General features: G+C 41.7%; 1 protein-coding gene across 1 annotated transcript in view; it reads left to right on the forward strand.

The window, feature by feature from the left end:
• Positions 1 to 1660: 1660 nt before the first annotated feature.
• Positions 1661 to 27979, forward strand: part of LOC144669547 (ran GTPase-activating protein 1-like) — a 54325-nt gene continuing 28006 nt past the window's right edge. The window contains exons 1-9 of the mRNA XM_078532027.1: positions 1661 to 1761; positions 12032 to 12153; positions 15743 to 15870; positions 17786 to 17845; positions 21555 to 21734; positions 22640 to 22774; positions 24610 to 24768; positions 24924 to 25037; positions 27019 to 27118. Coding sequence (XP_078388153.1) covers positions 12042 to 12153; positions 15743 to 15870; positions 17786 to 17845; positions 21555 to 21734; positions 22640 to 22774; positions 24610 to 24768; positions 24924 to 25037; positions 27019 to 27118 — 988 coding nt within the window. The 5' untranslated portion in view covers positions 1661 to 1761; positions 12032 to 12041. The remainder of the gene's footprint in view (positions 1762 to 12031; positions 12154 to 15742; positions 15871 to 17785; positions 17846 to 21554; positions 21735 to 22639; positions 22775 to 24609; positions 24769 to 24923; positions 25038 to 27018; positions 27119 to 27979) is intronic.

Here is a 27979-nt window from a genome sequence, read left to right on the forward strand (position 1 = left end):
AACCAGTTCTCAATCCATGCCAATATATTACCCCAATCTCATATGCTCTAATTTTGTTTAGGTCCCTGTTGTGTGGGACTTTATCAAAAATTTTTGAAAACCTAAATATCCACCGATTTCCCCCTTATCTATTCTGCTAGTTACATTCTCAAAAAACACTAATAGGTTTGTTAAACATGATTCCCCTTTCATAAATCCATGTTGACTCTGCCCAAACCTACCATTATTTTCTTAAGTGTCCTGTTATCACATCCCTTATTATAGAATCTAGCATTTTACCTACTACTGATCTTGGCTGACCTTGTTGGAGATGGTCATTGTCTGACACTTGTGTGGTGAGAATGGCGCCTGACACTTGTCAGCCCATGGCTGGATGTTGTCCAGGTCTTGCTGCATTTGGACATGGACTGCTTCAGTATCTGAGGAGTCGCGAAAGGTGCTGAACATTGTGCAATCATCAGCGAACATCCCCACGTCTGACCTTATGGAGGAGGGAAGATCATTGATGAAGCAGCTGAAGATGGTTGGGCCTGAGGAACTCTTGCAGTGATGTCCTAGGACTGAGATGATTGACCTCCAAAAAACCACAATCATCTTCCTTTGTGTTAGTTATGACTCCAGCCAGTGAAGATATTGTCCCCTGATTCCCACTGACTTCAGTTGTGTTATGGCTCCTTGAAGCCACACTCAGTCACACACTGCCTGAATGACAGGGACAGTCAGTCTCTTGAGTTCAAGTCTTCTAACCATGTTTGCATCGACGCATTCCCATCTTCTCTTGCAGATGGAAAGATAACAAAAAAACAACTGCTGCCACAATTCAAAGCAAAAACAAAAATACCTGGAAAAACTCAGCATGTCTGGCAGCATCTGTGGAGAGGAAGACAGTTAACGTTTCCAGTCCGTATGACCCTTCAACAGAACTAAGGAAAAATAGAAAAGAGGTGAAATATAAGCTGGTTTAAGGGGGGGTGGGACAAGTAGAGCTGGATAGAGGGCCAGTGATAGGTGGAGATAACCAAAAGATGTCATAGACAAAAGGACAAAGAGGTGTTGATGGTGGTGATATTATCTAAGGAATGTGCTAATGGTGACATTAAGGGTAGAAAGCAGGACGAGCAAGGTACAGATAGCCCTGGTGGGGTGGGGGGAAGGGATCGAAATAGGCTAAAAGGCAAAGATAAAACAATGGATGGAAATACATTTAAAAATAATGGAAATAGGTGGGAAAAGGAAAATCTATACAAATTATTGGAGAAAGGGAGTGGGGATGGAGGAGAGAGTTCATGATCTGAAGTTGTTGAACTCAATATTCAGTCCGGAAGGCTGTAAAGTGCCTAGTCGGAAATGAGGTGCTGTTCAATTCAGTTAGCTCAGTTTCAGTGAGTTTCATCAAAGCCCAAATATGAAGGCGTCCACAGGAAGCTGCCTGCTATATGTCATTGGGCCTGTAGAGGGTGCTGTGGGGGCAATATGCCGTGTAGGCCGCTCTTGCCTTCTCAGACGCTCCTCTCGTTAGTCTGCAATGGAAAGGGCGGGGAGCCTACACGCGCAAAGTCCGCCAGGAAATGTAGTTCTTTTAATACGTCAGTTCCGTCAAAGCCGATAGAGACAATGACCAGGGAAAACTACAACTCCCATAACGCCCAAGTAGAAAACGGCGGAACTTACTAGAGGCCGGTTTGAAAAGCGTTTGACCGCCATTAGCGCAAAAAAGAATAGGCGTGTGGAGCCGGCTTACTTAAATTCGACCTACTTCTGGTAATCTTTAATTTTATTTTACGTCTAATTTCTGACTTTTTTCATTTGAGCGAAAAATTAGGCGAATCAATGCCTGTTAGCTAAATTTTTTTGGCGGCAACAAACCGGTTAACTAATAATCGTAGTAACAGGTTTAGTCAGTGGTAATTAACCAGTACTAATTTTTTTGGGTAGTGGTAATTCTGAGTTGCTGGGGGAGGTTTTGGTCCCTAATTTTAGAAGGGATCCAGGTTCAAGCATGTTCCCTCTCTTTTAATGTTATCAGAATAATAAATCTGATTATAATAATTTATTTATATTTACAGCACTTTTTTTTTCTTCTTCCTCCACCAACACTGTCTGGGCCACATGTTGTGAGTCTCTGAGTCAGAGTGGGGTGGATCCTGCACCTTTGTATTGCCCACAGGGTGAGTCCTCTGTCTCACTGGGTCATTGTTAGTTGGATGCCCATGTTATTGTGTCCCTTCCCTCTCCCTGGGTAGCTGGTAAGGAGCTGGTGCTGGCTGAACCCTGGAAGCTGTTCATCTGCCAGGTTCCCCGGTTAGATTAGATGAGCATGTGTGGGGGGGAAAAAAGTGGTTTCACTGGGCGATGTTGTTTCTTATTGCTGATTGCGGTAAGCAAGATGTCGGAAAGGTAGCAAATGTCTTCAGGTTTTTTGTTATATGGGAGTTTAGAAAAATGAGAGGTGATCTTATTGAAACGTACGTGATTGTGAGCGGACTTGACGGGCTAAACGCTGAGAGGATGTTTCCCCTCCGGTGGGCAGTGGGGAAGAACGAGGGGGGGGTGCAGTTTCAAAATTTAAGACCGCGATGAGGAGGAATTTTTTATGAGGATCACTAGACTTTGGAATTCTGTACTCCAGGGATCAGTGGAGGGTGGATCATTGAATATATTCAAGGCTGAGTTAGATGGATTTTGGATTGACAAGGGAATCGAGGGTTATGATGGATAGGCAGGAAAATGAAGTTAAGGCCACAATCAGATCAACGTGATCTTATTGAATGGTAGAGCAGGCTTGAGGGGACAAATGGCCTACTCCTCCTATTTCTTATGATCTTGCTTTCTAACAATATGCCCTAGAATGAACAAGGATGCAGACCATAATAGATTTAATAACGAGTAATGGTAATATCTGATAGTAAAAGGAATATGATTGAGTCAGCGTTATGTTAGATAGGGAGAAAGCCAAAATGATTTGGGTAAGATTTAGGTAAGGCCGACTTCAATTGTTCACAGTTCTCTGCCTGAAGGCAGGTCCGACCCACCATGCCATGACCTCCACCCCAGGTAGGGCATGGAGACAGGCCCCGAATCCATCCCAGGGATTGCACCCTGTGCTGTTGGCACCAGTCTGATCCACATCGGCCGTCCAGCCAACTGAGCCAACCGGCCCGCACCAAGGAGTCTGGGTTGCTGTGGCAACACACACTTTATACATGCATGTTGTGGCCTGGAGTATGGATAGTGATGGTAGAGGCTCCAACATTCTTTCCATCATACAGCTGACCAGGAATCTCTCCTGCTCTTACCGCCTGCTTTTGGCATGTGTGTGAAGGCTTTAATTGATGCGCAACCTGTTTGGCTGCGTTATGAACGTGCCTTCCATAGCCATCAAGTCCTGGGGTGGGACTTGAACCTAGAGCTGCTGGCTCAGGGCAAATATGTTCATGGGTAAAATGACAAGTCAGTGGAAGGTGCCCAAAAAATAATTTGGTGTGATACAGGACCCTAGAGAGCAAGAACCCAAAATAATATGCTTGACCAAAGTGGTAAGGCATAGCCGAAAGCTAAAAGGTAAGTCATACAAAAATGGAAAAATAGCACAGATCCTAGTGAATGGGAGGGTATGAGGAACAGTGAAGGGTGACAAAACAGAGCTATGAAAAGGGTGTATAAAAACAACTTGCAAGAAATATCAAAGTCAAAACCAAGTTTTTAAAATTCTTTTAGGAAAAGAGAGCTACTAAGGAGCTTCAACAATATCACTGTTACCAGTTTTCAATGAAAATATGGCGGATGTCTAAAATATTTACTTAAACATAAGTGTTTACAGCCGAGGGAAAAGATAGCATGCTAGACATTCCTAGGAAACTAACTTTGAATTGGGGATTGGGGCCTCCCCGTAATTAACATAAGTAAATTAAAAGTAATGAAGAAAATAATGGCACTAAGGAGTGACCTCCCCGAGACGAGATGCTTTCCAGCCCATAGTTTTAAAAGAAGTATGTGAGAACATTGCAGGTGACCTATTACTCAGAAGCTGTTCCTGTAGATTGGAAATTGCACATGTCACTCTACTATTTAAGAAAGACGAGAGAGGGAAACCAGGGAATTAAAAAATCAGTTAGCCTAACATTTGTCAGAAATTTATACAAATCTAGAATTAAGGATATGGTGACTGAACACCTTGAAAATTTTCGGCTAGTCAGAGAGAGAGCAGCAGGGATGAGAGTAGGACAAGATTGGGTTTTTTTTTGCAGAAGTAACTAAAGTAGTCAGGAGATGGCCAGAAGCCCAGGAAATGCCTATAGATGTTATTTACATGGATTTCCAGAAAGTTCCCAGTAAGGTTCTATTATATATATCCCAAAGATATACCTCAGTGAGGAAGAAGAATTCAAGTGAAGGGATAAACCAACCATGGTTAACCAAAGAAATTAAGGATAGTATCAAATTAAAAGAAAAAACATACAATGTGGCAAAGATTAGTGGTAAGCCAGAGGATTGGAAAAGTTTTTAAAACCCAACAAAAGATAACCAAAAAAGAGGGAGAAAATAAACTTTGAGGGTAAACTAGCAAGTAATATAAAAACAGACAGTAAGAGCTTCTTTAAATATATGAAAAGGAAGAGAGAGACCAAAGCGAACATAGGCCCTTTACAGAACGAGGCTGGGGAAATAATAATGGGGAACCAGGAAATGGCAGAAGAGTTGAATAGATACTTTGCTTCAGTCTTCACGGTAGAAGACACTAATAGCATTCCAATACTAAATAATCAAGGGGCAAAAGAGGGGGAGGAAATAAATACAATAACTATCACTAAAGAAAGTACTAGGGAAACTAATGGGGCTAAAGACTGATAAGTCCCCTGGACTTAATGGGCTGCATCCTAGGATATTAAAGGAAGTAGCTGCAGAGATAGTGGATGCACTGGTAGTAATCTTCCAAGAATTCTTAGATTCTGGTAAAGTCCCAGAGGATTGGAAAACTGCCAATGTAACACCCTTATTCAAAAAGGGACGGAGACAAAAAAGCAGGTAACTATAGGCTAGTTAGCTTAACATCTGTCATTGGGAAAATATTAGAGTCTATTATAAAGGACGTTATAGCAGAGCTTTTAGAAATACATAATTTAATCATGCAGAGTCAGCATGGCTTCATGAAGGGGAAATCATGCCTGACAAATTTATTAGAATTCTTTGAGGAGGTAAGAAGCAGGATAGATAAAGGGGAGCCAATAGATGTAATATATTTGGATTTCCAAAAGGCATTCGATAAGGTACTGCACGTAAGGCTACTTAATAAGAGCCCATGGCCTTGGGGGTAGTGTATTAGCATGGATAGCGGATTGGCTAACTAATAGAAGACAGAGAGTTGGGATAAGGGAGACATGTTCAGGATGGCAATCTGTAACTAGTGGAGTGCCACAAGGATCAGTGCTGGGGCCTCAATTATTTACAATGTATAAATGACTTAGATGAGGGAAGTTAATGTACTATCACCAAATTTGCGGATGATACAAAAATAGATGGGAAGGCAAGTGGCGAGAATGACACAAAGAGTCGGGGGACAGAGACAGGTAAAGTGAGTGGGCAAAAAATTGGCAGATGGAATAGAATTGGGAAAATGTGAGGTTATGCACTTTGGCAGGAAGAATAGAGGAGCTGAATATTATTTAAATGGAGAAAGACTGCAGAAGGCTGCAGCACAGAGGGATTTGGGAGTCCTTGTGCATGAATCATAAAAAGCTAGCATAAAAAGCTCAACAGGTAATAAGGAAGGCAAATGTAATGTTGGCCTTTATTTCAAAGGGAATGGAGTATAAAAATAGAGAAGCCTTGCTGAAACTATACAAGGCACCAGTTAGACCATACCTAGAATACTATGAATAGTTGTGGTCCCCTTATCTAAGGAACGATATTCTGGCATTGGAGGCAGTCCAAAGAAGGTTCACTAGATTGATCCCAGGTATGGAGGGATTTTCTTATGAGGAGAGGTTGAGTAGGTTGGGCCTGTACTCATTGGAGTTTAGAAGAATGATTATTGAATTATTGAACCATATAAGATTCTTAGGGGGCTTGACAGGGTAGATGCTGAGAGGTTGTTTCCCCTTGTGGGAGAGTCTCGGACCAGAGGGCATAATCTCAGAGTAAGGGGTCGCCCGTTTAAGACAGAGATGAGGAGGAATTTCTTCTTTCAAGAGGGTAGTTAATCTGTGGAATTCTTTACCGCAGAGGGCTGTAGAAGCTGGGTTGTTAAGTATGTTCAAGGTGGAGATAGACAAATTTTTAATCAATAAGGGAATCAAGGGCTATGGGGAGAAGGCAGGAGTTGAGAATTATCAGATCAGCCATGATCTCATTGAATGGCGGAGCAGGCTCACTGGGCCAAATGGCCTACTTCTGCTCCTACTTCTTATGATCTATTGGAAGTTGAAGCTCATAGAATTGAGGGCAGTTCATTGGCTTGGTTGGGAAGTTGGCTGAGTAGCAAGAGAGAGAGTCGGGACAATGGGCAGGTGTTTGGGTTGGCAGGATGGTGTCCCACAGTGATCTCGTGTTGCATCCTCAACTACTCACCATGTTTATTAATGACTTAGATGATGGGATGGAGGGCCACATATCCAAGGTTGCCGATGACACAAAAATGGGCAGCATTGTGAGCAGTGTAGATGGAAAAGTAAAGTTACAAAGACATTGATGGTTTTAGTGAATGGGTGACAAATTTAATTCAATGTAGGCAGCTGTGAGGTTATCCACTATGGCTCCAAAAAGGGTATAACAGGTTAAAAAGCTAGAATCAGTGGAGGTCCAAAGAGACTTGAGGGTACAGGTACATAGATCATTAAAACATCATGAACAGGTACAGCAAATAATCCAAAAGAATGCTGGCCTTTATATCTAAAGGACTAGAATACAAAAGGCTTGTGTTTACATCAGCTTGTGTTCATGTAGCACATTTACTGTGATAAAATATCCTAAGGCACTTCATAGAACCATTATAAAACAAAGTCTGACACTGAGCTACATGGGATATTAGGCCAAATGACCAAAAGCTTGGTCAAAGAGTAGGTTTTTAAGGAGTGCCTTAAAGGTTAAAAACAAGAGAGACTGAGGGGTTTAGGAAGGGAATTCCAGAGCTTAAGGTCTATGCAGCAGAAGGTAAGGCCCACAGATATCTCGGAGAGTTGTAGGGCTGGAGGAGATTACAAATATAAGGAGGGGCAAAGCCGTGGGGAGGTTTGAAAGCAAGAATGACCATTTTAAAATTGAGGTGTTGTTTAACTGTGAGCTAGTGTTGATCATGAGCACAGGATTGATAGATGAACAGGATCTGCTGAGAGTAAGGGCATGGACTGCCGAATTTAGGATCACTTCAAGTTTGTGGAGGGTAGAATATGGGAGACTGGCCAGTAGTGCATTAGAATAGTCAATTGTTGAGGTAACAAAGATACGTATGAGCCTTTCAGCAGTAGAAGAGCTGAGACAAGCAGAGTTGGGTGATGTTATGGAGGTGCCAATGGGCGGTCTTAGTGATGGCATGGAGACGTTGGTTAAAAGCTCATCTCAGCGTCAGATATAACATCAAAATTGTGAATAGCTTCAGAGAGTTGGAGTTGGTGGCGAGGGAGTGAAGCTTGTGGTGGGGGCCAGTAACAATGGTTTCAGTCCTAAAAGTGGTGCTACAGCTATATAAAGCCTTAGTTCTACCACACCTGGAACACTTCAGCTCTGGGCATCATACCTTAGGAAGGATAATATTGGCCTTGGAGGTGTTTTAATAGAATGATACCTGAACCCCAAGGATTAAATTACCAGGAGACATTACACAAACCAGGGCTGTATTTCCTGGAATTTAGAAGATTAAGGGATGTTTGTTTAAAGTTTAAGATCTTAAGAGCAACAGATAGGAAGATAGAAACCATCTCCACTGGCTTGGGAGTCTAGAACTAGGAGGCATTGTCTAAAAATTAGAGCCAGAACCTACAGGAGTGAAATGAGGAAACACTTCTCTATGTAAAGAATGTTAGAAGTTTGGAACTTTCCTGCAAATGGCAGTTGATGCTAAATATATTGTTAGTTTAAAATCTGAGGTTGGTAGATTTTGTTACCAAGGTATTAAGGGATATGGGATAAAGGAAGGTGCAGGGGGTTAGGTCGCAAACTAATCTGATCTCACTGAATAGTGGAACAGGTTTGAGGAGCTAAATGGCCTCCTATTCTGCAGCTGCCCCTTTCCATTTTGAGGGTTATTTTTACCATGGTAGAAACTATAAAATTAGGGTAAAGTATAGGTGATTGAGGGTCTGGTAGTACTGGTGGGAGCAGTTGGATACAATGAATATTATACTAATGGTGAATTGATATGTGATTCACATATTTCACACTATTTTGTGTGTGCACACAGTAGCCATGTCATGGTTGGTATGGGATTGTGAACATTTTATTATTGTAAATTTGTCCATCTACATGATGCTGAAACCATTATCTGTGCCTTTGTCACCTTCAGACTGGACTACAGTAGTGTCTCAAACTCAGCTGTGCAAAAACTGGAGTTGTTTGAAAAGTTGACATTTTTAGAATATGTCATGCATCAAGTTTAGTTGAGTAATATAGAACAAAGACTGGATAATTCAGCTAGGCGCTGCATTGGCGCGGTGTGGTGCCTGACTAGTTATCCCCTTTGCCCCTTTCACGCTGGTCTAGTCCTACACTCCGAGTGACCATTGACCCCAGCTTGACCCGAAATCCGGCAAGATCAGCTTTGACACACTGTACTTGTAATTGTATATTCTCTTGGTCAGCCTCCTAAGCTGCATCTTCTCTAAGCTTCAGTTCATACAAAAAAAAAATCCTGTGCCTATTTATACTCTTGACTGTCTAGGCCCTATGCTCTGGTGATTCTCTCGGTAAATCTTTCCACCTTCCTTGCACTCCAGTAAGTGCTTTGAATTGTTTTATGCACTCACTTTCAGCTGAGTGCCACACCGAGGACCTATCTGCTTAGTCTGCTGGATAGAAATTCCCGGGGCACTATTCAAGGAAGAGCTCAGTTCTCCTGGTGTCCTGGCTAATATTTCTCCCCAGCATGCACTAGTCTTAAAAAAAAACGTAGCTGGTTTTGTGTAAATTGAAAGCACATCTCATTGCATTAACCGTGACACTACTTCAGAAGCTCAAGTTAAATTAAGATGCAACTTTGTTCTTTGAAAGAAAACTCAAACAGGTACAACTTGCGGGATTGTTACAAAAGTTATAACTGCAAAAGTGTGCGATTGATGTTTATCGGAGCCTCGTACACACTCGTGTTCTTTTGTTTCCAATTTCTAAAGTAATGACAAGATAGGCTTCTCGCATGAGTGCCATCAGTGGAATCCTTGGTGTGGTGTACGGAGTGATCACACACTCACTGTTATGCAATCATTAAATCTGATTGTCTTTTTAACAGTGCAGCAGTAATTTTGAGACCTGTAATTTTTTTCCCTCTTGAATCAAGGGTAGGCCGTTTAGCTCCTCCAGTCTGTTTTGTCATTCAATGAGATCGTGGCTGATCTGTGACCTAAGTCCTGCATTACCTTATAAATTTCTCACCTTTATTTGGCAGAGGCAACCAATGGTTGAACTGACCGGAATCCTTTTTAAATCACTCCCATGACAGCTCAGTGGCTAAGTGTACCACGTGATATTGTAGTGCTCCATACCGATGATGAAGGTTCAAATTCCATCTCCCAGCTTCCCAGCTTGTGTGTAGTTATCTCATTGGGGGAAATGGTGGGGGGGTGTGGGTGTGCAACAATTGTTCCTGTTCCACTGGGCTATGGAACAGAAAGGAAGTCGGTGTTTACTCCTGATTATTCCCCAGTAATTCCTGCAGGAAAAAGCCTGCGTGGACATTAGTTGGAGGGTAAGATTGGGATTGGACGTGGTATCCTACATGTTCAATTAGCTAATTAGTTCTTACTATCTGTCCTTGTGAAGGCCATTGGGTCACTTGGGTTAGATACCAGAACCTGCACCATATTCCTGAAATGACTATTTAGATGAATTTTTTTTGTATTGAAAATTGAGAGCTGCTTTATACTGTTCAACCTAATTTCTTGCCAGTTATAGAATGGAATTAGAGGAAGAGGAAGCACTATTGCAAGGTAAAGCATGTTCTGATCTCCATAATTAAAACGCAAATGTCTAAAAGACCCTATTATATTTGGAAGGAAGATCAGGTCAGTGTACAGACAGACAGCATAGTAAAGGGGGGTGGGGGAAGTGTTGGTTTCTTGTTTCTGTTCCCTGTCTTAATTCTGGGTCACTTAAGTGCAGAATTACAAAGAAATTGAAGTGTTTTCAGTGGATAGAGTCACTCCACTAGTGAAATAATTGAATTAACCTGTCTCCAAATAAGTACTGTACATGTAATGCTGTAGCACCTTTAGTGTGGAAACATGATCCCAAGCATTTCATAGAGGCATAATCAAAAGAACAAATTATTGCAGAGCCAAAGAATGAGATTTAGTCTGGTCAAAGGGTGGCTTTTAAGGGCGGCATTAATGTAGAAGAGGGAGGTAAAGGGAATTTCAGAGCATTGGGCTTGTACAATGGAAGGCATGACTCAATGGAGGACAGAGGGAGAAGTGAGTACACAAGGGGCTGTAGTCAAGTGGTGTAGAGTTTGGAATGAGATGTACGGATGGGAGAGATCAGAGCGTTGAGGTTATGAAGGTATTTAAAAATGGCGATGAGCATTCTAGTTTGGAGATGTTAGGGAGCTGTAAATCAAGCTTGGTCAACAAAGACTGGGCTGATGAACAGAAACTTAGTGTGGGATAGATTGTAGGCATAAGATTTTTGGATGAGCTGAGTAGTGTGGATGATAGGAGGCCAGACAGAAGGTTGTTGAATCTGAAGGTCACAAAGCATGGATATGGCATTTAGCAGCAGACAGGCATGATGCAGTGTGAGGAGATGGGTAATATATCATTGAAAGTAGGGAGTCTCTGTGATGGAAGGTATACAGTTGGAAGCGTAACCCAGGGATGACTAGGTGAATGGCTCCTGTCTTCTCCATTGAATGTCGGACATTGAGTCTGACAGTAGAAATGTAGTGGAGGGATTGAGAGGTGGTAGAGAGGTAAAGCTGAATGTCATCAGCATGCATGTGGCAGAAGAGGCAGTGGCCAAAGGTAGATCTCTTGGACTCTGGGAGTAATGTTTTGAGCACAGGAAGAGAAGCCAAAACCAATAAAACCCCAGAGCAATTCATTGAGAGGAATGCAGCCGAGTATATGCCTCATGACCTGATGGGTGTAGGTTTGAGTCCCAGTCTATTTGTCATTCTAAACCATGATTCCTGGATGAAACACTTGGAACAACAGTTACTAGGTAATACAGAACTTGAGTATTGCTGGAAAAAAGAGCTGTTGAAGCTTTTTGTCTTGTACTCTTCAGGGCAGATGCAAGAATACCAAATTTCAAAGGGAGCAACAATTTATACTGCATAAAAAAGGCTGTTGGTTGGTTGGCAAGTCAGCTATGATTGGTTGAGGCGTTGCCATGGTGAATGCACCAGGGAGCTATTGTTCCCCATGCTTTTGTTTAATTTGTAATCTTCCTGAAAGCTCATCACTCCACTTTTGAAATGTGTATTGCTTACTCTATTTAAAAGAAAATCACTTACTGTTGTTCAGCACAAATGGGTTGAGGACTACTGCAAACTAAAACTTCTTGTCCTTGGATTTAGTTGAGGAACTCCTTGTGGAAGTGTTGAACTGAGGTTTTCATCATTCAAAACTGATTTCTGTTTCCCAGGTAGAGCACTTCATAATTATGGATGGTTCAATCCAGCTGTGGGAGAGCAGAGAAAATCTCTCCTTTGCAACACTAACCTCCAACCGTCCTTCTTTATTTTGTAGTGTAGCTGGGAATGTTTCCTGCAAATCGTGCACCCCTCCACTTAAACTGATTCAACTGATAGGTTTTCATCATGTGATTTATTTAGTTCTTTGAAATCTATGATGGTCTGTTCAACATAAATTCTGTTTCTCACCAGGTGTCAGGAGATGGCTTCTGAGGATATCTCTCAGCTGGTGGATGCCCTTTCAAAGACTCAAGTGGGTGGGGAAGAGCTAAGTTTCAAAGGCCGCGCCCTGAAGCTCGACACCGCTGAGGCTGGTACGTGAGTAAGAATGTGAAGTGGACTGGATAGGCTTAATTTCAGGAGGCGTTTTTGGATGCGCTAAAGGAAAGAAAGAAGGAAAATACTGGAAATTTGAAATAAAATCAACAGATGTTGGGGGTCCAGATACGTAGATCGTTAAAATGTCAAGAACAGGTACAGAGAATAATAGGCAAGCCAAATGGAATGCTGGGGAACTGTGAGCAGCTCTGGGCATGAGACCTTAGGTAGGTATATTGACCTCGGAGGACATGCAGTATAGATTTACCAGAATGATACCCAGACTCAAGGGATCAAGCTATGAATAGAAATTAAGCAAGTTTAGTTTATATTCCTTTGAATTTAGAATATTAGGGAGAACAGTGGGTGGATAGAAAGAAACTATTTCCAATAGTTAGGGCAGCTAGGACTTGGAGGCATTGTCCAATGATTTGAGCCAGGAAACACTTCTATATACACAGGCTGATGGTGGAAGTTTAGAACTCTGTTCCGCAAACACCAATTAATATTGGATCAATTATTAATTTTGAATCAGGGGTTGATAGATTTTGTTAACGAAAGCTATTAAGTAATATGGGGAAAATGTAATTATATGGAATTTTGGTCGCAGACCCGCCATGATCTTATTGAATAGCAGAACAGACTTGAGCTTAAATGTTCTACTTATGTTCCTTTGTAAATATTGCAGGTCAGTCAGCATTTGAAAGACGTAAATGTTACATTGACAGGGTGTCAAGCAAAGGAGTTGGTTTCAAGCATAGTTTCTTCGTAGTGTAGAAGTTAGTGCTGAAAGTTGCACAACTGACATGCTACACACCACCGCGGAGGGTGTATTAATGCCTGACAAGTTTGCAATACTCAATTTCCATTAGAGATGTAGGCATAATTTGTAATTGAGAAAAAATTGAAGTGTAACAAACATGACACCAGGAAGTGAATGCAGATGTAAGGTTTTGAATACATTATTATAAAGATATTTAATTTTTTGACTTGATTACATTTGAATACAAGTTACTCTTCCTCTCGGTGTTAGTTTTTTCACTTTTTCATGAGGTTAACTGGAGTGTGGCCGTTTTATTCCAAGTTGAGTGTGGTCTACTGGAAAGGGTGACTGACAACCTGTCACGGAACTGTGGTGAGATTTAGAAATATTACAGGCTGAAGTGTGTTGACTGTCAGTTGCATTTTGAGAAGGTAAAGAAAGCAAGTTAATTGGTAGACGCTTAGAGACTGAAATCTCCCATTGTTCAGAAAGGTAAGTTTTGCCAGAAGTGACTTTGCATTGGAAGCAGTTCAGAGAAGGTTCACTAGGCTGATTCCTGGGACGAATGGGTTGCTTTATGAGGAAAGGTTGAGCAGGTTGGGCCTATACGCATTGGAGTTTAGAAGAATGAGAGATGATCTTATTGAAACATGTAAGCTCCTGAAAGGGCTTGACAGGTTAGATGCTGAGAGGATGTTTCCCCTCATCGTGTTATCTAAAACTTGGGAGCGCAGTTTCAAAATAAGGGGTCTCCCATTTTAAGGCGGAGATGAGGAAGGTTTTTTTCTCTGAGGGCCGTTACTCTTTGAAATTCTCTTCCACAGAGCAGTGGAGGCTGGGTCAATGAATATATTCAAGGCTGATCTACAAGGGAGTTGAGGGTTATGGAGGGCAGGCAAGGAAAGTGGAGTTAAGGCCACATTCAGATCAGCCATGATCTTATTGGATGGCAGAGCTGGCTCAGGGCTGCTATTTCTTATGAACTTCATGGCAGTGGAGTGCTTACAATGGGTAAGCAGAGGAAACTTCCAGTTCCTTTCTGAAGAACGCTATGCTTTATGGTTAAAAAGTAAAAGCATTTCCCTGGTAGTTTAGCTATAAATTCATCATGTGGTGTAGTATGGAGCCATATAGACCAAGAAGGCCCCACATTTAATTTCCTGTTCTGTGACAGGGTGTCCACTCTTCATTACCATCCAGTCACCTTTGCTGGATCATCCAGGCATTTTGGGGGAGGATGTGCGAGGAAGAATTGGCTCCATTATAGTGCTACAGCATTTGACTCGTATAAGTCACTCATTGGAGGACATTCTGTGTGGGTTAGCAGCACTCTTGGAACTGTACCTCAGCATTCATCTTGGCTACTGAGAGGGGGAAATTGTTGAGGGAAGGGAGAAGTTAACCCAGACCATTTGGTGCACAAACTAATGTGCAGTTGACCTGTTTCCAATGCATTAATGGGAAATTAGTTTCAAAAACTGATAATTTTACACTTTTAATCCATCAAAGCAAAAACTAACTTTATTTGATATGTTTTCCCCATACAATCATTTCATCTGCAGTGACTTGATCAAATCACAATTGGGGACGTATTCTGTTATATTATATAATAACTCCAATCTACCAACTCTCTCGAATCTACAGAAGATGCTGACAGAAAACCTATACTTAGTGTGTTGCGATTCCTGTAGAGGCCAATAACTTTTTTACTCATTCTTTCACAGATGTGGGCATTGCTAGCTAGGCCAGCATTCATTGTCCATCCCTCACCTTGAGAAGGTGATGGTGAGCTGCCTTCTTGAACTGCTGCAGTTCACCTTGTGTAGGTGCACCCACATTGCCGTTAGGAAAAGTGTTCCAAGATTTTGACCCTGCCACATTGAAGTGTTGACTATGGTTCCAAGTCAGGATGGTGTGTGGCTTGAAGGGGAACTTTAAAAATAGATGAATTTCCCAGCCATTGACGGGAAGAACTGAAGGACAGGAATTCACTTTTCAGACTTTTATTGTAATAAACAAACAAAAAAAAAATCAACATAGATCAAACATTACTTAACCGACAACTAATACACCAAACTAAAAAGGGGCTTACGCATTAACTAATGCAACCAAAATATATTGTACAAAACCCTTTCACTGTGCACCATGATTCTGTAGCATTACAAGAACCATCTCACAGTCACTTACAGCTCCCCAGTAGGTTCACTTCTCCCTGCCACACCAGGTAAAAACTTCATGTCCTTTGACAATCATTCAGCTCCCTGTTCAAGTTTTCCAGATCCGATTATCACCAACAAGGCACACCTCATCAACTCCCCGTTCCTTAAATCTACAAGAGTCCTGCCTGTTCCCCTCCTTTTAAACAGAAACCAAGCTCTCTCAAATATTCTGCTTGTTTGTTAACAGAAAACAGCTCACCTGCTTCCCCATAGCAGTATCTTCCTATATGTCTCAAACAGTAGCTGTCAAATTTCTGAGAGAGACTGCGAAAAGATGTTAAAACTGGCACCCCATTCTCAATGGGTTTCTGTTTGAACTTCTCTTTCCATAGCAATAAGATCATGTGGACATGTCTCTGAGCTGAGGTATTTATCATGACTTCACCCGTTCCCCCTTTTCGTAACGTTCTGTTTCACCTTAAGTTAAAGGGGACTTTTTAAAACAACTGTCTTGTAATGTTCAACGTTCATGACAAGTGTATTAGGATCATTAATCTACAGGGAATCAAATATTGTTTAGTCTAATATTTTTTCCTTTCTGAAATTCACTGTCATTTCTTTTGGTGTTGGGTTTTTTTCATGTCATTTATTCTCTCTGTCCAGCTGCTGAGATTATTGAAGAGATTGAGGGCTTTGAACACCTGCAGGCACTACGCCTGGAAGGCAACACAATCGGTGTGGAAGCAGCTAAAGCCATCGCCAGGAGTTTGTCTAATAAAAAGGATTTGCAGGTATGGACTTGAGATTTTTAGGTTTCAGGGGATCTTCTCAGCAGCAATGATCACTCCAGCAAATAAGCCATTGCTTTTTATGAACCAAATTAGCTTGCACAAATTGACAGACGTCCTGTGCTCTAACTTTTGGATACCAAAGGTAAACATTCTGAGACAAGTGCGACTTGGGCTACACATTCAGTTTATTGCAAGTAAAAATTAAACAGTGGCAGAAAATTAGTTTTGTCAGATTTAGCTGGATTACAGAACTTTTGATTTTACGTAGTGTATATGGTATTTAGAGCACAGAAACAAACCATTCAGCCCAACAGGTCCACGCTGATGTTTATGGTTCACACAAGCCCCCAGGGTTAGATAAAGTAGGGTTAGATTTTCTGAGGGAGTATTAATTCAGAGATCCTTTTGGATGATATGTTAAACCAACTCTAATAGATATCAGCGGACTTGTCACGATTCAAAGGAAAACCAGGAGTTCTTGTAGTGTCATAGCCTTCCTTCAACTAGCAGCAAAAGATTATCCGGTTCACCATCTCATTTGTGGAGCTGTTCCTTAAAAACTGCTTATTTTCACCTGCAAGAATAACTGTGCATCAAAAGTGGTTGTGAAGCACTTTGGAATCTCCTGAGGATGTGATGAAGTCCTCTTCTGACCCGAGTTCTTTCTCCAAGTGAGATTGCCAATTATCTGCTTGTTTTAAAGCATAATCTCGCAATTGTTTTCCATTTCATTTTTAAACTGTCCAAAATGTGCTGTATTTTTATTGAGGTTATGATCCATTAATAGTACATTGAAGTCTAATTTCAGCAATAATGAAAAACAGAGAAACAGTTAAAGTTTCATGAAAGATCATCGATTTGAAACATTAGGGCAGATATGCACACACACAAGTAGCCAAAATAAACTTTTAAGCATAGCGCCTAACTTTTTTTACCCTTGATGGGCTATTCTCCTCATTTCTTTTGCCTTGTTTCCCCTACCACAATGCAGTGCAGCTCCTCTGAACTAATAACCTTTCAGTCTACGTTTTTAATGAGAACATTAGGACTGAACTTGATCTTAGTGTAATCTGGCACCTGTGCATCTGCACTTTTCAGTAAGCTTCAGCTTAGAGTTTGGTCCATAGCCAAATTCTCCTCTCTCCACCAGCAACATCACCTCAGTACTGGGGTGTTGAGGCCAATTGTAGACATTGGTCAAGAAAAGGGAATTGAGGGATATAGAGATAGGACGGAAAAGTAGAGTTGATATACATGTTCAATCATCTTATGGAATAGCGGAGCAGACACGAGGGCCTATATGGCTTATTCTTGCTCCTATTTCTCATGTTGTTAAACATTTCTGGATAACTCTTCCTTTTGATTTCTTATTTTTTGGGGAGGCTTTGATGTTGTGAAAAAGGAAAGATACTTCCTTTGATTAGGGAGTCAGTGATGAGGAATCATCAATTTAAAATGGTCGCCAAGAGTGAGAAGAGAGAATCGGAGGCATTTGTCAGGCCTTGGAGCGCTTTTCCACAGGCAGTATTTGAGGTACCTTTTAAGGGAAAGCTAGATAGATATTTAGAACCAAGGAAGGTATAGGGAGAGTGGGGCAGAGTGCTTAGTCTTGAATAATTTTATAAAAGCCAGCACGGAAGTAATGTGCTGAGAGAATTCTTGGGCTGTGAACATTTGTAGTATTCTCCATGATTGGATCAGGTGGTGGTACAACAAATCCCATGAGTTTCTGTCCTTGGCATGTAGCCTGAAATTTTGCTTTAAAAAAATATAGAGCTAGTAAAAATGCTGGCTATTGTTCAGACACTAATTGCCTTACGTAAAGCAGATTGAATTTTGCCTTTAGTAAATGTAATTTTTATAAATTGACCATTTATTAAATTGTCTTTTTCCTCCCTCTCCATTTCCCTCACAGAAATGCTACTGGAGCGACATGTTCACTGGCCGATTGCGGTCAGAGATTCCTCTTGCTCTGGTAAGAACAACTATCACTCCATGTTATTAAAATCAGTGATAAATTATGGGGACAGATGGTGAGAGTGTTGTGTTTGAGACATTGGGGTGTAAAATAGGCCAAACTTTCCATTGCTGTCATAACCGTGGAAAAAGCTTGCATATATATAAGTTTAAACTATTCAGTATTCTGCACCATGGCTGCAGTGTGTATCATCTACAAGATACGGTGCAGTAACTTGTCAAGGCTCCCTTGCCAGCACCTCTGAAACCTGTGACATCCACCACCTAGAAGGACAAGGGCCTAGGAACACCATCACCTCCAAGTCATACACACCATCATTACTTGGAAATATGTTGCTCTTCCTTCGTTATCGCTGGGGCATAATCCTGGAACTCCCTCCCTAACAGCACAACCTTCCCCACATGGGCTGCAGCAGACAGCTCACCACTGCCATCTCAAGGGAAATTAGGGATGGGCAATATATGCCTTGCCAGCGATGCCCACATCCCATGAATGAATAAAGAAACTAGGAGTGACAATTTAATGCAGGAGAAAGGCCCAGAGCTTTGGGAGCAATTTTTTCTACACACCTTCCCTGAATTTGCTGGTTTCTTTATGAGGTATGGTTCTCTTGCTCACAATTGCTCTCTATTAACATACTCAAATTTGCATTGTTCATGAGTAACCTTGATAATGAATGCTGGTTGGCTATACAACTATAGAGGTCATTGCAGTTTAGCTTCACGTCCACACCAGTTTCAGTAGGGAGTCACTATTGTGATCAGCAGTAGGCACCCTGACATTTTCTTTTTGTTTCTCCTTCCTAACACAGGCCTATTTTACTTTCTCCGATGTTATTCTGAGATCACCTAACTTGGTGCAGTCCAGGAACAAGCCTCGTACCTCCTTGTTGCCTTTTTAAAACCCTATTGTTCTTGCCCAACAAGAAATGATGCAAGGCATCTTTCAGTACCATTGTACAACTGAGTGAAAGTAGCTTAGGGTGGGTGACTCAGGTCTTTATTCTCCCCTCCCCCAACCTGGTTCAATAATATCCTTTAGTAAAGAAGATCTGCTCTCCTTACCCAATGAATGAGTTCTGATGGGATGACAGCCTGACCTGTTCAACCTTTCTTGATAAGACGACTCGAATATTACTGAAAAAAGAGACATGCTTTTCGCCTTGCACACATTAGGACAATCCACAAGAATACCAAATCTAAAAGGAACAACAATTTATACTGCATGGGAAGAGAGTGCTGATTGGTTGACCTGTGGACTCTGGTAGAGGTGTTGCCATGGCGACTGCACCAGTTAACTGATAACTAACAGTTAACTGCCAAGCTTTGTTTAAATTTAAGCCAGGCAGGTTGATTCTGATTGGTCAATGCATTAAGCTGGGGATTGTATCAGGGAATGGCTGTGCCCTATTTTGTTTAGTTGAAAAAAGCACAATGTGCCTGCATGTTCCTTCTGTCTGCAAAGGACAGGGCCCTGTGTGTGAATAAATGTAGCTCTAGCACACATAAGTGAGCCACACTGTGAGCCCGTCTGATGATAAATTAGTTGTCAGTGTAATTATCAGTGCACACAGGACTGTCTAGCAAATGTTGCCCAATTGCGGAATCGCACCTAATGTTGGGCACTAAGTTTTGAGTTTGCAAGCAAGGGCTGGTTTGGTACGGTCAGTATTTTCCCTGTTGCAAATAGCAGAAGGGACGTGCTGTTTGATATGTCCCAACGACTGGCAGATCAAACACTCTTTCCCTTTAACAAAACCATGTTGACTCTGCTTGACTTTATTATGATTTTCTAAACGTCCTGCTACTGCCTCCTTAATAATGGATTCTGGTGTTTTCCCGATCACAGATGTTAGGCTAACTGGCCTGCCTATAGTTTTCTGCTTTCTGTCTCCCTCCTTCCTTGAATAGAAGTGTTGCATTTGTGGTTTTTGAATCCACTGAGATATTTCCAGAATCCAAAAACTTCAGAAGATTATAACTGATGCGGAACTATCTCTGCAGATGCATCCCTTTCAAACCCAAGGATGCAGGCCATCAGGTCCAGGAGACTTGTCAGCCTTCAGTCCCGTTAGTTTTCTAGTGCTTTTCCTCTAGTGATTGCGATTGTTTTAAGTTCCTCCTTTTTGCCTCCTGATTTTCTACTATTTATGGATGCTTTTTGTATCTCCTATTGTGAAGACAGATACAAAATACTTGTTAAAAGCCTCTGCCATTTCCTTGTTTCCCATTTATTAAATTTTCAGTCTTGGTGCCTAAGGGATCAATACTCACTAGCTACTTGTTCCCTTTTCACATACTTGTAGAAACTTTTACTGCCTGTTTTTATATTCCTTGCTAGTTTTCTCTCACACTCCCAATTTCACCCTCTTCATATTTTTGTACAGTGAATAGTATGCTCACCCAGCGCAAACAATGCATACTTTCAGCAGGGTTCACAGAATCTCACAGTGCAGAAGAGGCCCTTTGGCCCATCGGGTCTGCACCGACACGTGAGAAACACCTGACCTACCTACCTAATCCCATTTACCTGCACTTGGCCCATAGCCTTGAATGTTATGACGTGCCAAGTGCTCATCAAAAGGTGTCTTTTAAAGGATATGAGGCAACCCGCCTCCACCACCCTCCCAGGCAGTGCATTCCAGTCCATCTCCACCCTCTGGGTAAAAAAGTTTTTCCTCACATCCCCCCCTAAACCTCCTGCCCCTCACCTTGAACTTATGCCCCCTTGTGATTGACCCTTCAACTAAGGGGAACAGCTGCTCCCTATCCACCCTGTCCATGCCCCTCATAATCTTGTACACCTCGATCAGGTCGCCCCTCAGTCTTCTCTGCTCCAACGAGAACAACCCAAAGTCTGTCCAACATCTCTTCATAATTTAAATGTTTCATCCCAGGCAACATCCTGGTGAATCTCCTCTGCACCCCCTCCAGCGCAATCACATCCTTCCTATAATGTGGTGACCAGAACTGCACACAGTACTCCCGTGTGGCCTCACCAAGGTTCTATACAACTCCAACATGACCTCCCTACTTTTATAATCTATGCCTCGATTGATAAAGGCAAGTGTCCCATATGACCATGTGCATGATTGCCCAGTGCAAGCTAATTAATACACACAGGTAGCGTTCTTTCTTGTCCAATATAGTGATTGCACCAGTCCTATAGGGCCACATCCCTTTTTAAAAAAAAAGATTGGCAAGATCCAAAGTTAGGGAGCCACCAAGACTGGTGGAACTGCTGAATGTTGAATCTGTGTCATTTTCTGGCAGAGAGCAGTGGGAATCTTCCTGTTCAGACATGCCAACCCTACTGATTGGATCATTGGTTTGCAGAGATATCTGCTGCAGACTGACGAGGATTCCTGCACCCCTTCCCCTCCGCAATGGGTCTACTCCAACAGGTCCCATTAATCAACTGGGCCGACTGGTCAATCGTCAACCATGCCCAGGAGTACTGTGGAGCTGCCCAATTCAAATATCACATTGCCGATTCTGCCAAGGGGGTGGGGGGTGGGGGTAATGTCAGCTTTGATCTTCTGTTGCTGGCTGTGCCACCCTAGCGAGAAAGACACCCTTGCTGCTCCCACCTCCCCCTACCCTCCTGAAACTTCAGTTGCAGCATTCTTCTGAGCTTATCATGATGTCTGTGCTTGGAAGTTTCTAACCTAAAAATTATCCTTTTTATTTCTTTTAATTCTAACAAGATATCTTTGGGTGATGCACTGATGAGTGCAGGAGCTCAGCTGACACATTTGGATCTAAGCGACAATGCATTTGGACCAGATGGAGTTCGGAGCATTGAAACCTTATTGAAGAGTGAAGTGTGTTACACATTGCAGGAGCTGCGACTGAATAACTGTGGCATGGGAATCGGTGGTGGCCAGGTATTTATTTGTTTTAAATGCCCTGTAATCTCACTCCCTGTTTGCCCAGCAGTTCTCCAAGATTTCACTCGTGCCTATTTATTTGTGAACCGAGACAATGATTGTTGTAAACTGAGTGCCGTCATAACCAAATTCCAACTTTGTAACAGGAGTCAGTGGATAATAATCAACAGCAATAAACAGTAATTATGTTGTTTTTTTAATCCCTGATCCCTAGTATAGAGGTGTTAATAACAATTGTATGGCCCATGCTGATACTGCAGTTGTAATCAGCATAGCCAGACTTTGAGTTTAGGTGTTTCTCATTTATGTGACATAGAATATTATGCATAAGGCTTTTTTTCATACTTTTGTTTAACTAGGGTTGTTAATGTGGTGACACAGCTTCTAGGGTAACGCTTCCTCAGCATTCGAGTGTGGCTAGTTTTATTTTTAAAAGCACTAACTCAAACTGAAATACAAACTGATATGAAATGCGGATCAGTTGAGACAAAGTCTCTCAAGGAATAATGGGGGACATAAAATGTTTTCTTGTGCCTGCTCCATAATTGGTAGAATATAACACCAGGCCATTGACATTCACAATTCCATTTGCAAAGGTTGCCCATATCAATAGCTGCGTCCCTCTATAAATTAACTTCCTCAATGATGCTTGGCAGTTGGGAATTTAAGTACTAAGTGACCCAATTACAACAGACAGTTGAGTAAACCAGGCAAAGCAAGACTGTATGAAGCAGTTTGCTATTAGTGCCTTGTACCTGTCCTGCTCATGAATGGTCCCTTTGTCACACTAGACTGTAAGAGCAGACCCTTTCAATTTTTGTTTCAATTAATTAAATGTGTGCTGATATTTTTTTTTTGAAAGTTGGCTCATCTGTTTGCTGTGTTTTCTGGTTCTGTTGCAGATTCTTGCTGCAGCGCTTAGTGAATGCCACAGAGTATCAAGTGTGCTGGGAAAGCCAATGGCACTGAAAGTTTTCATTGCTGGAAGGAATCGTCTGGAGAATGAAGGTGCCATTGCACTGGCTGATGCTTTTAAGGTACAGGATTGCATAAGAGTGGAATTGAGGTGTGTTTGTGGGTTTCCTGCTACTGCCTTGAGGTAAGTGAAAATGGGACAGGATGTTGGTGTATTGAGACTGTCTCGCAACATTGGGTTCAAGCCACTGATTTCTCATTCATGTTGTAGGAATTCACCAACTGCTGTCAAGGCAACTCACCACAAGGAGGTTTGGGTGGGGGTTGAGGGGAGGAGGGGGAACAACATAGATTACAACTGGCCTTTCCATAGATTACAACTGGCCGCCTTGCTGTGATGATCAATGAGTACTACAGTTAATCAAGTGCCCTTGGAAAACAATTGATCCTTCTTGTAAGGTGTTATCTAGAGAATGAAAGGGCCATAGCACTGATGAACATAAGCAGTACAAAAGGAGACCATTCAGCCTATTATCACTGCTTGCTCTCTGAAAGCGAAATCCAATTCCTGGTCCTAATACAAAGTCCTGTGGAATACCATTGTATACTTCCCTGCAGTCTGAAAACCATTTAGCACTGCTCTCTGCTTCCTGTCACTTACCCAGTTTTGTATCCATATAGCCATTGCACCATTTAGTTCATCGGGCTTCAACTTTGCTCGCAAAGCTGTTTAGGTGGCACTTGAACAAACACCTTCACAATTTTGGCATATACATCAACTGCACTACCTTCATCAACATTATTTTTTTGAAAAGCTCATAGAATAAAGTTTGTCAGACCTGATTTGCCTTTAACAAGTCTATGCTGGCTTTCATTTATTAACACACATTCTTCAAAATTAACTTTAACTCGGATTTTCCCCTCTAGAAGTTTCCCAACCCACCAATGTTAGGCTGACTAACCTTGGTTATCTGGTTCACCTTGCTCACTGTTTTTAACGGAAGTGTAGCATTTTCAATCCTTCAGTCCTCAGGAACCACTTGCATATCCAAGGAGGATTGAAAGATTGTGGCTGAATCCTCCCTTACTTCCCTCAGCAACCTAAACTTTTCCTCATGAGTGCTGCCAAATGTTTTCAATGCCTCAATACAGTTTTTCCTAAAGTTGACCAGAATGTTTTCTTTTCCTCTGGCAGTCTTATCATCTTTTCAAGTAGAGACATTGAGTAATACTAGGATACACTTTCACACTACTGCTGCCCAGTAGTTTCCACAAATGATTGCTTTGTGATGTATGAGCCCCTAGTGTGACCTTCAGTCTTTTCAACTGTTGGGGATTATAACCAAGTTGCCCCATTTTATTTCCTTTCCCTTGCTCCTTTCTTTCTCCAATTCATTAATTCATGCTTTTTCTAGGAGGAACTTCCCAAGCTGGAGACTATTTGTGATATCCCCTTTGCTGCACTGACTGAGATAGGCTTATTCAACACAAACCAGGAATTAAACCACGGATCTATAGATTTCCTTCCTTTGGTCAACCTTTAGATTCAAATCTTGTAAACTCTTACCTTTGTGTTTAGGCTACATGGATGACCTAACCTTTCAGCCACAAAAAGGCAATGGTTTCATTTCTGTTGCAGATCATGGAATGCTTATGCAGAAGCTTCGTTTGAGGCTAAAGGTCAGGTCAAGTCCATGCTAGGGCAGACTGAACACTCTGGGAGAAGAAAGCTCAATAATCTAGAACACCTTTTCAGTTTTTCATTCTTATGCAAGTTGTATTGTTCCCGTGCATCTGCAAATAGCTTGTTTTGTTTTGAAGGGCGAGGTTTCTGTTTGCTTTTTATGTGACAAAATATAAGATTAATCAGATTTCACGTTCCCGAAAGTTTGTGGGCAAGAACGGGGAAGAAGTAAATTGACGGAAGTCAAAAATTCAAATAAAACATTTTGTTCAGTCCATAGGAACCCTGGAGGAGGTACATATGACACAGAATGGAATAAACCATCCAGGCATTACAGCTTTGGCGAGGGCATTCACAGAAAACCCGCACCTGAGGGTAATAAACCTTAATGATAACACCTTCACTGAGAAAGGAGCCATTGCTATGGCTGAGGTAAGAGGCTGAGACAGGTGCTGTTTTTTTTCTTCCTGCAATGTTTTGCATTTTTCCTTTTTGACCGATGCTGAAGCATGAGCCTCTCAACACTGACAGCCATTCTGCATACTTCAGCGTTTGGTATTATCTGGTATTTTTCTTTGTGTTTTTAGACGCTCAAGACGCTTCATGAAATTGAAATCATAAATTTTGGAGATTGTCTGGTACGATCAGAAGGAGCTCGAGCTATTGCTAAAGCAGTAAAATCTGGGTTGCAGAATCTCAAGGTTTGTTAAAACTTTTTGGGTTCTTTTACTGACTATCCTACTACTCACTCCCCCCAATCCCCAGGTACATGTATCAATGCCAATTGCTTTAGTGGCTCATTGCTGAAATTCCTTACCTGTACCTCTTCACCTCTCGCCATTCTCCTCAAGTGCTGCTTACCTCTATGATTAAATGTTTGGTCCTCTGTCCTAATGTCTCCTTTGTCTCAATGTCAACATTTGTCTGACAATACTCCTGAAATGTATCTTGGAACGGTTTACTACATTAATTGTGGTACATAAATTTAGATGGTAGTTGTAGAGAATTTGGCACATATTGCTGGTGGGAAATTATGAACTGCTACAAGTGAAAACTGTAGAATAAAAATTAATGTTGTGCTTGTTGTACAGACTGAGTGAAGCTTGTTCACATTGAAATGTCTTCTGATTCTAGCACATAGTGTGCTCATGAGGCTGAGATCACTATCTTATGCAGAACTAGTTACCCTGAGTTAAGTGAATAAAACCGGTTAATGGGATTTACGCCATTAACTGTGATAGGACTGGGTTGTCTCAACGATCTTCAACATAGTGATTTGCCAATCTAGAGTCAGCATGCTGGTGCAGGCACTTAGTAGCAAGGCAGGCCCTTGCCAGAATGAATGAAAATAGCACCCCGACCTCCACCCCTTCTCATCACCACCAGCATTGTTAATCATTCTTTGAAAAGCATTTGCCAAACCAGGAGTTGCATCCCTCAGCTGGGAAATAATGCAAGCATGAACAGAAAAGAGTGGGTGAAAAAATAAAAATACTTTATCAAACCACTCCAAATATATTGAAGGGAAGAGGAGACCAAATGCTTGTTTCATTCCCTCATAAGCTGCTACCTGCGTGCTAGCACTCATGCCCCTGAGTTAGAAGGTTGTGTGTTCACATTTCAACAGGAGTGTGTCATCTAGACAGACTCCAGTGCAATATTGAAAGAGTGTTACATTGTCTCAAAGGGTTGTTTCTTCTCTGAGAGTTGTCAGTCTTTGTAATTCTCTTCCCCAGAGAGTAGTGGAGGTTGGGTCATTGAATATATTCAAGGCTGAGTTACTCAGATTTTTGACTGACAAGGGAGCCGGGGGGGTGGAGTTAAGGACACAGTCAGATTAGCCGTGATCTTATTGAATGGCGGAGCAGGCTTGACCAAATGGCCGACTCCTGCCCCTATTTCTTACATTCTTATGAGGCATGTATGCTAGGTGAAACTTTAAACTGGGGCTCCTGTTGCCTACTTCGGTGGCTCATATGTGACGCTATTGGCACAGATGTAGAAATTAGAACAAGACATTCAGAGAAATTTCTGTTTTCTTTGTGATAACTGGATCAAGAGTAATCTGGGGAAAATTCTTCAGGCCAACTTGTCCATCTGCCCTATTTGTCTAGGAATGGGGCATGGCCAAATTTTAATGTTATCGCATGCTTGTATTGTGATTCTTCAGTCTGCAGCCTATTTATAACTCACTCAAGTTGCCAATCTGTAAGTTCAGACTGAGCTTCTATAGTCCAGTTTCATCCTGCCCACCCAAATATGTTTCCAGCAATGTTCCATGCCTCTTCCCAAAGTTTAGGGGCACTGATGCCAATTAGTGGTTTGTTGGCTAACACCTTACAGACCAGAAACCGACTTGGGTCCTTCCGGATCTATATGACTTAGCACCAAATCACACAAAACCCCAGTGGAATTATTTACATCAGGAGAATCCCAACAGTATTTTTAAAGGCATTATTGCAATATTGAGGGCAATGCTTTTGAATTAGCTTTTTCCTCTGCTTTGGAGAGCTCAGTTACATACAATTTAAAGCTCAGAAATAGACCATTGGCCCAACAGGTCTGGGTGGTTGTTTATGATTCACACGAACCTCGCCTCAACTTACTTCATTTCACCCCATAAAAATATCCTTCTAGTACTTTTCCTCCTCATTGTCACTGTTTAACTGTCTGTGTTCATAGGAACTAAACCTTTCGTTTGGAGAGATCCGGAAGGATGCTGCAATCACAGTGGCTGAAGCCGTGGAAGATAAATCCATGCTGGAGAAACTGGATCTAAACGGTACGAGTGTGTGTGTGATTCTACTTGTCTGGTTTGTGGTTCTGTGTTCCTCAAATTCACATAAGGTTCTTTTCCACTTTATGAGAACCACAATTTGAGGATGAATCCAAAAACTAGTTGACAGTTTTCAGTAAAAGCAAAATACTGTGGATGCTATAGATCTGAAATGAATACAAAATGTGGAAAAACTTAGCAGATCTGGCAGCGTTTGTGAAGAGAAAAACAATTAATGTTTCATGTCCAAGATGACTCCTCTTCAGAAGGTGTTACACCTTTCCATGTAATTGCAGGAATTGTAGCACCTGCCCCCTTCTCTACACTCTCCTCACTTTCAGGTGAAGCAGTGATTTACTTCTTTCAATTTAGCCTACTGTATGTGCTGCTCACAATGCGGTCACCTCTACACTGGGGAACCCAAACGCAGATTGAGTGACCGCTTTGCGGAACACCTTTGGTTGGTCAGCATGTGAAGGAGCAAAATAGATTAACTTTGTATCTACACCCCTTCAAATCAGATGAAGGATCTTGTCTGCAGTATTAAACTTCCTTAAGGAGCTGCTGATTGATCTATGTTCTTCCAGCATTTGTATTGTTTCATGTTTGTGGCTGTCAATCCTTGGAACCTAGAACCTAGTAAAAAGCACATAAGCCTGGGTTGAGGCCTGTGAATGATAATGTGTCTCTTGTACACAAAGCAATTCCTGAAAATGGTAGGAAAGAGAGTGCTTCCAGTTAAGCAAATAGCAGAGGGGATAGGAAAGAAAATGAATCATTAAATTTTAAAATAATAGTTGTACCTTCAGTAAACCTTAACTTGACCAAATTCAGCTGTTCATTGCTCAAGCTCATTGAAGTAGCATG

This window comes from Cetorhinus maximus, chromosome 29, assembly GCF_964194155.1.
Source record: "Cetorhinus maximus chromosome 29, sCetMax3.hap1.1, whole genome shotgun sequence".
In the NCBI taxonomy this organism is placed as follows: Eukaryota; Metazoa; Chordata; class Chondrichthyes; order Lamniformes; family Cetorhinidae; genus Cetorhinus; species Cetorhinus maximus.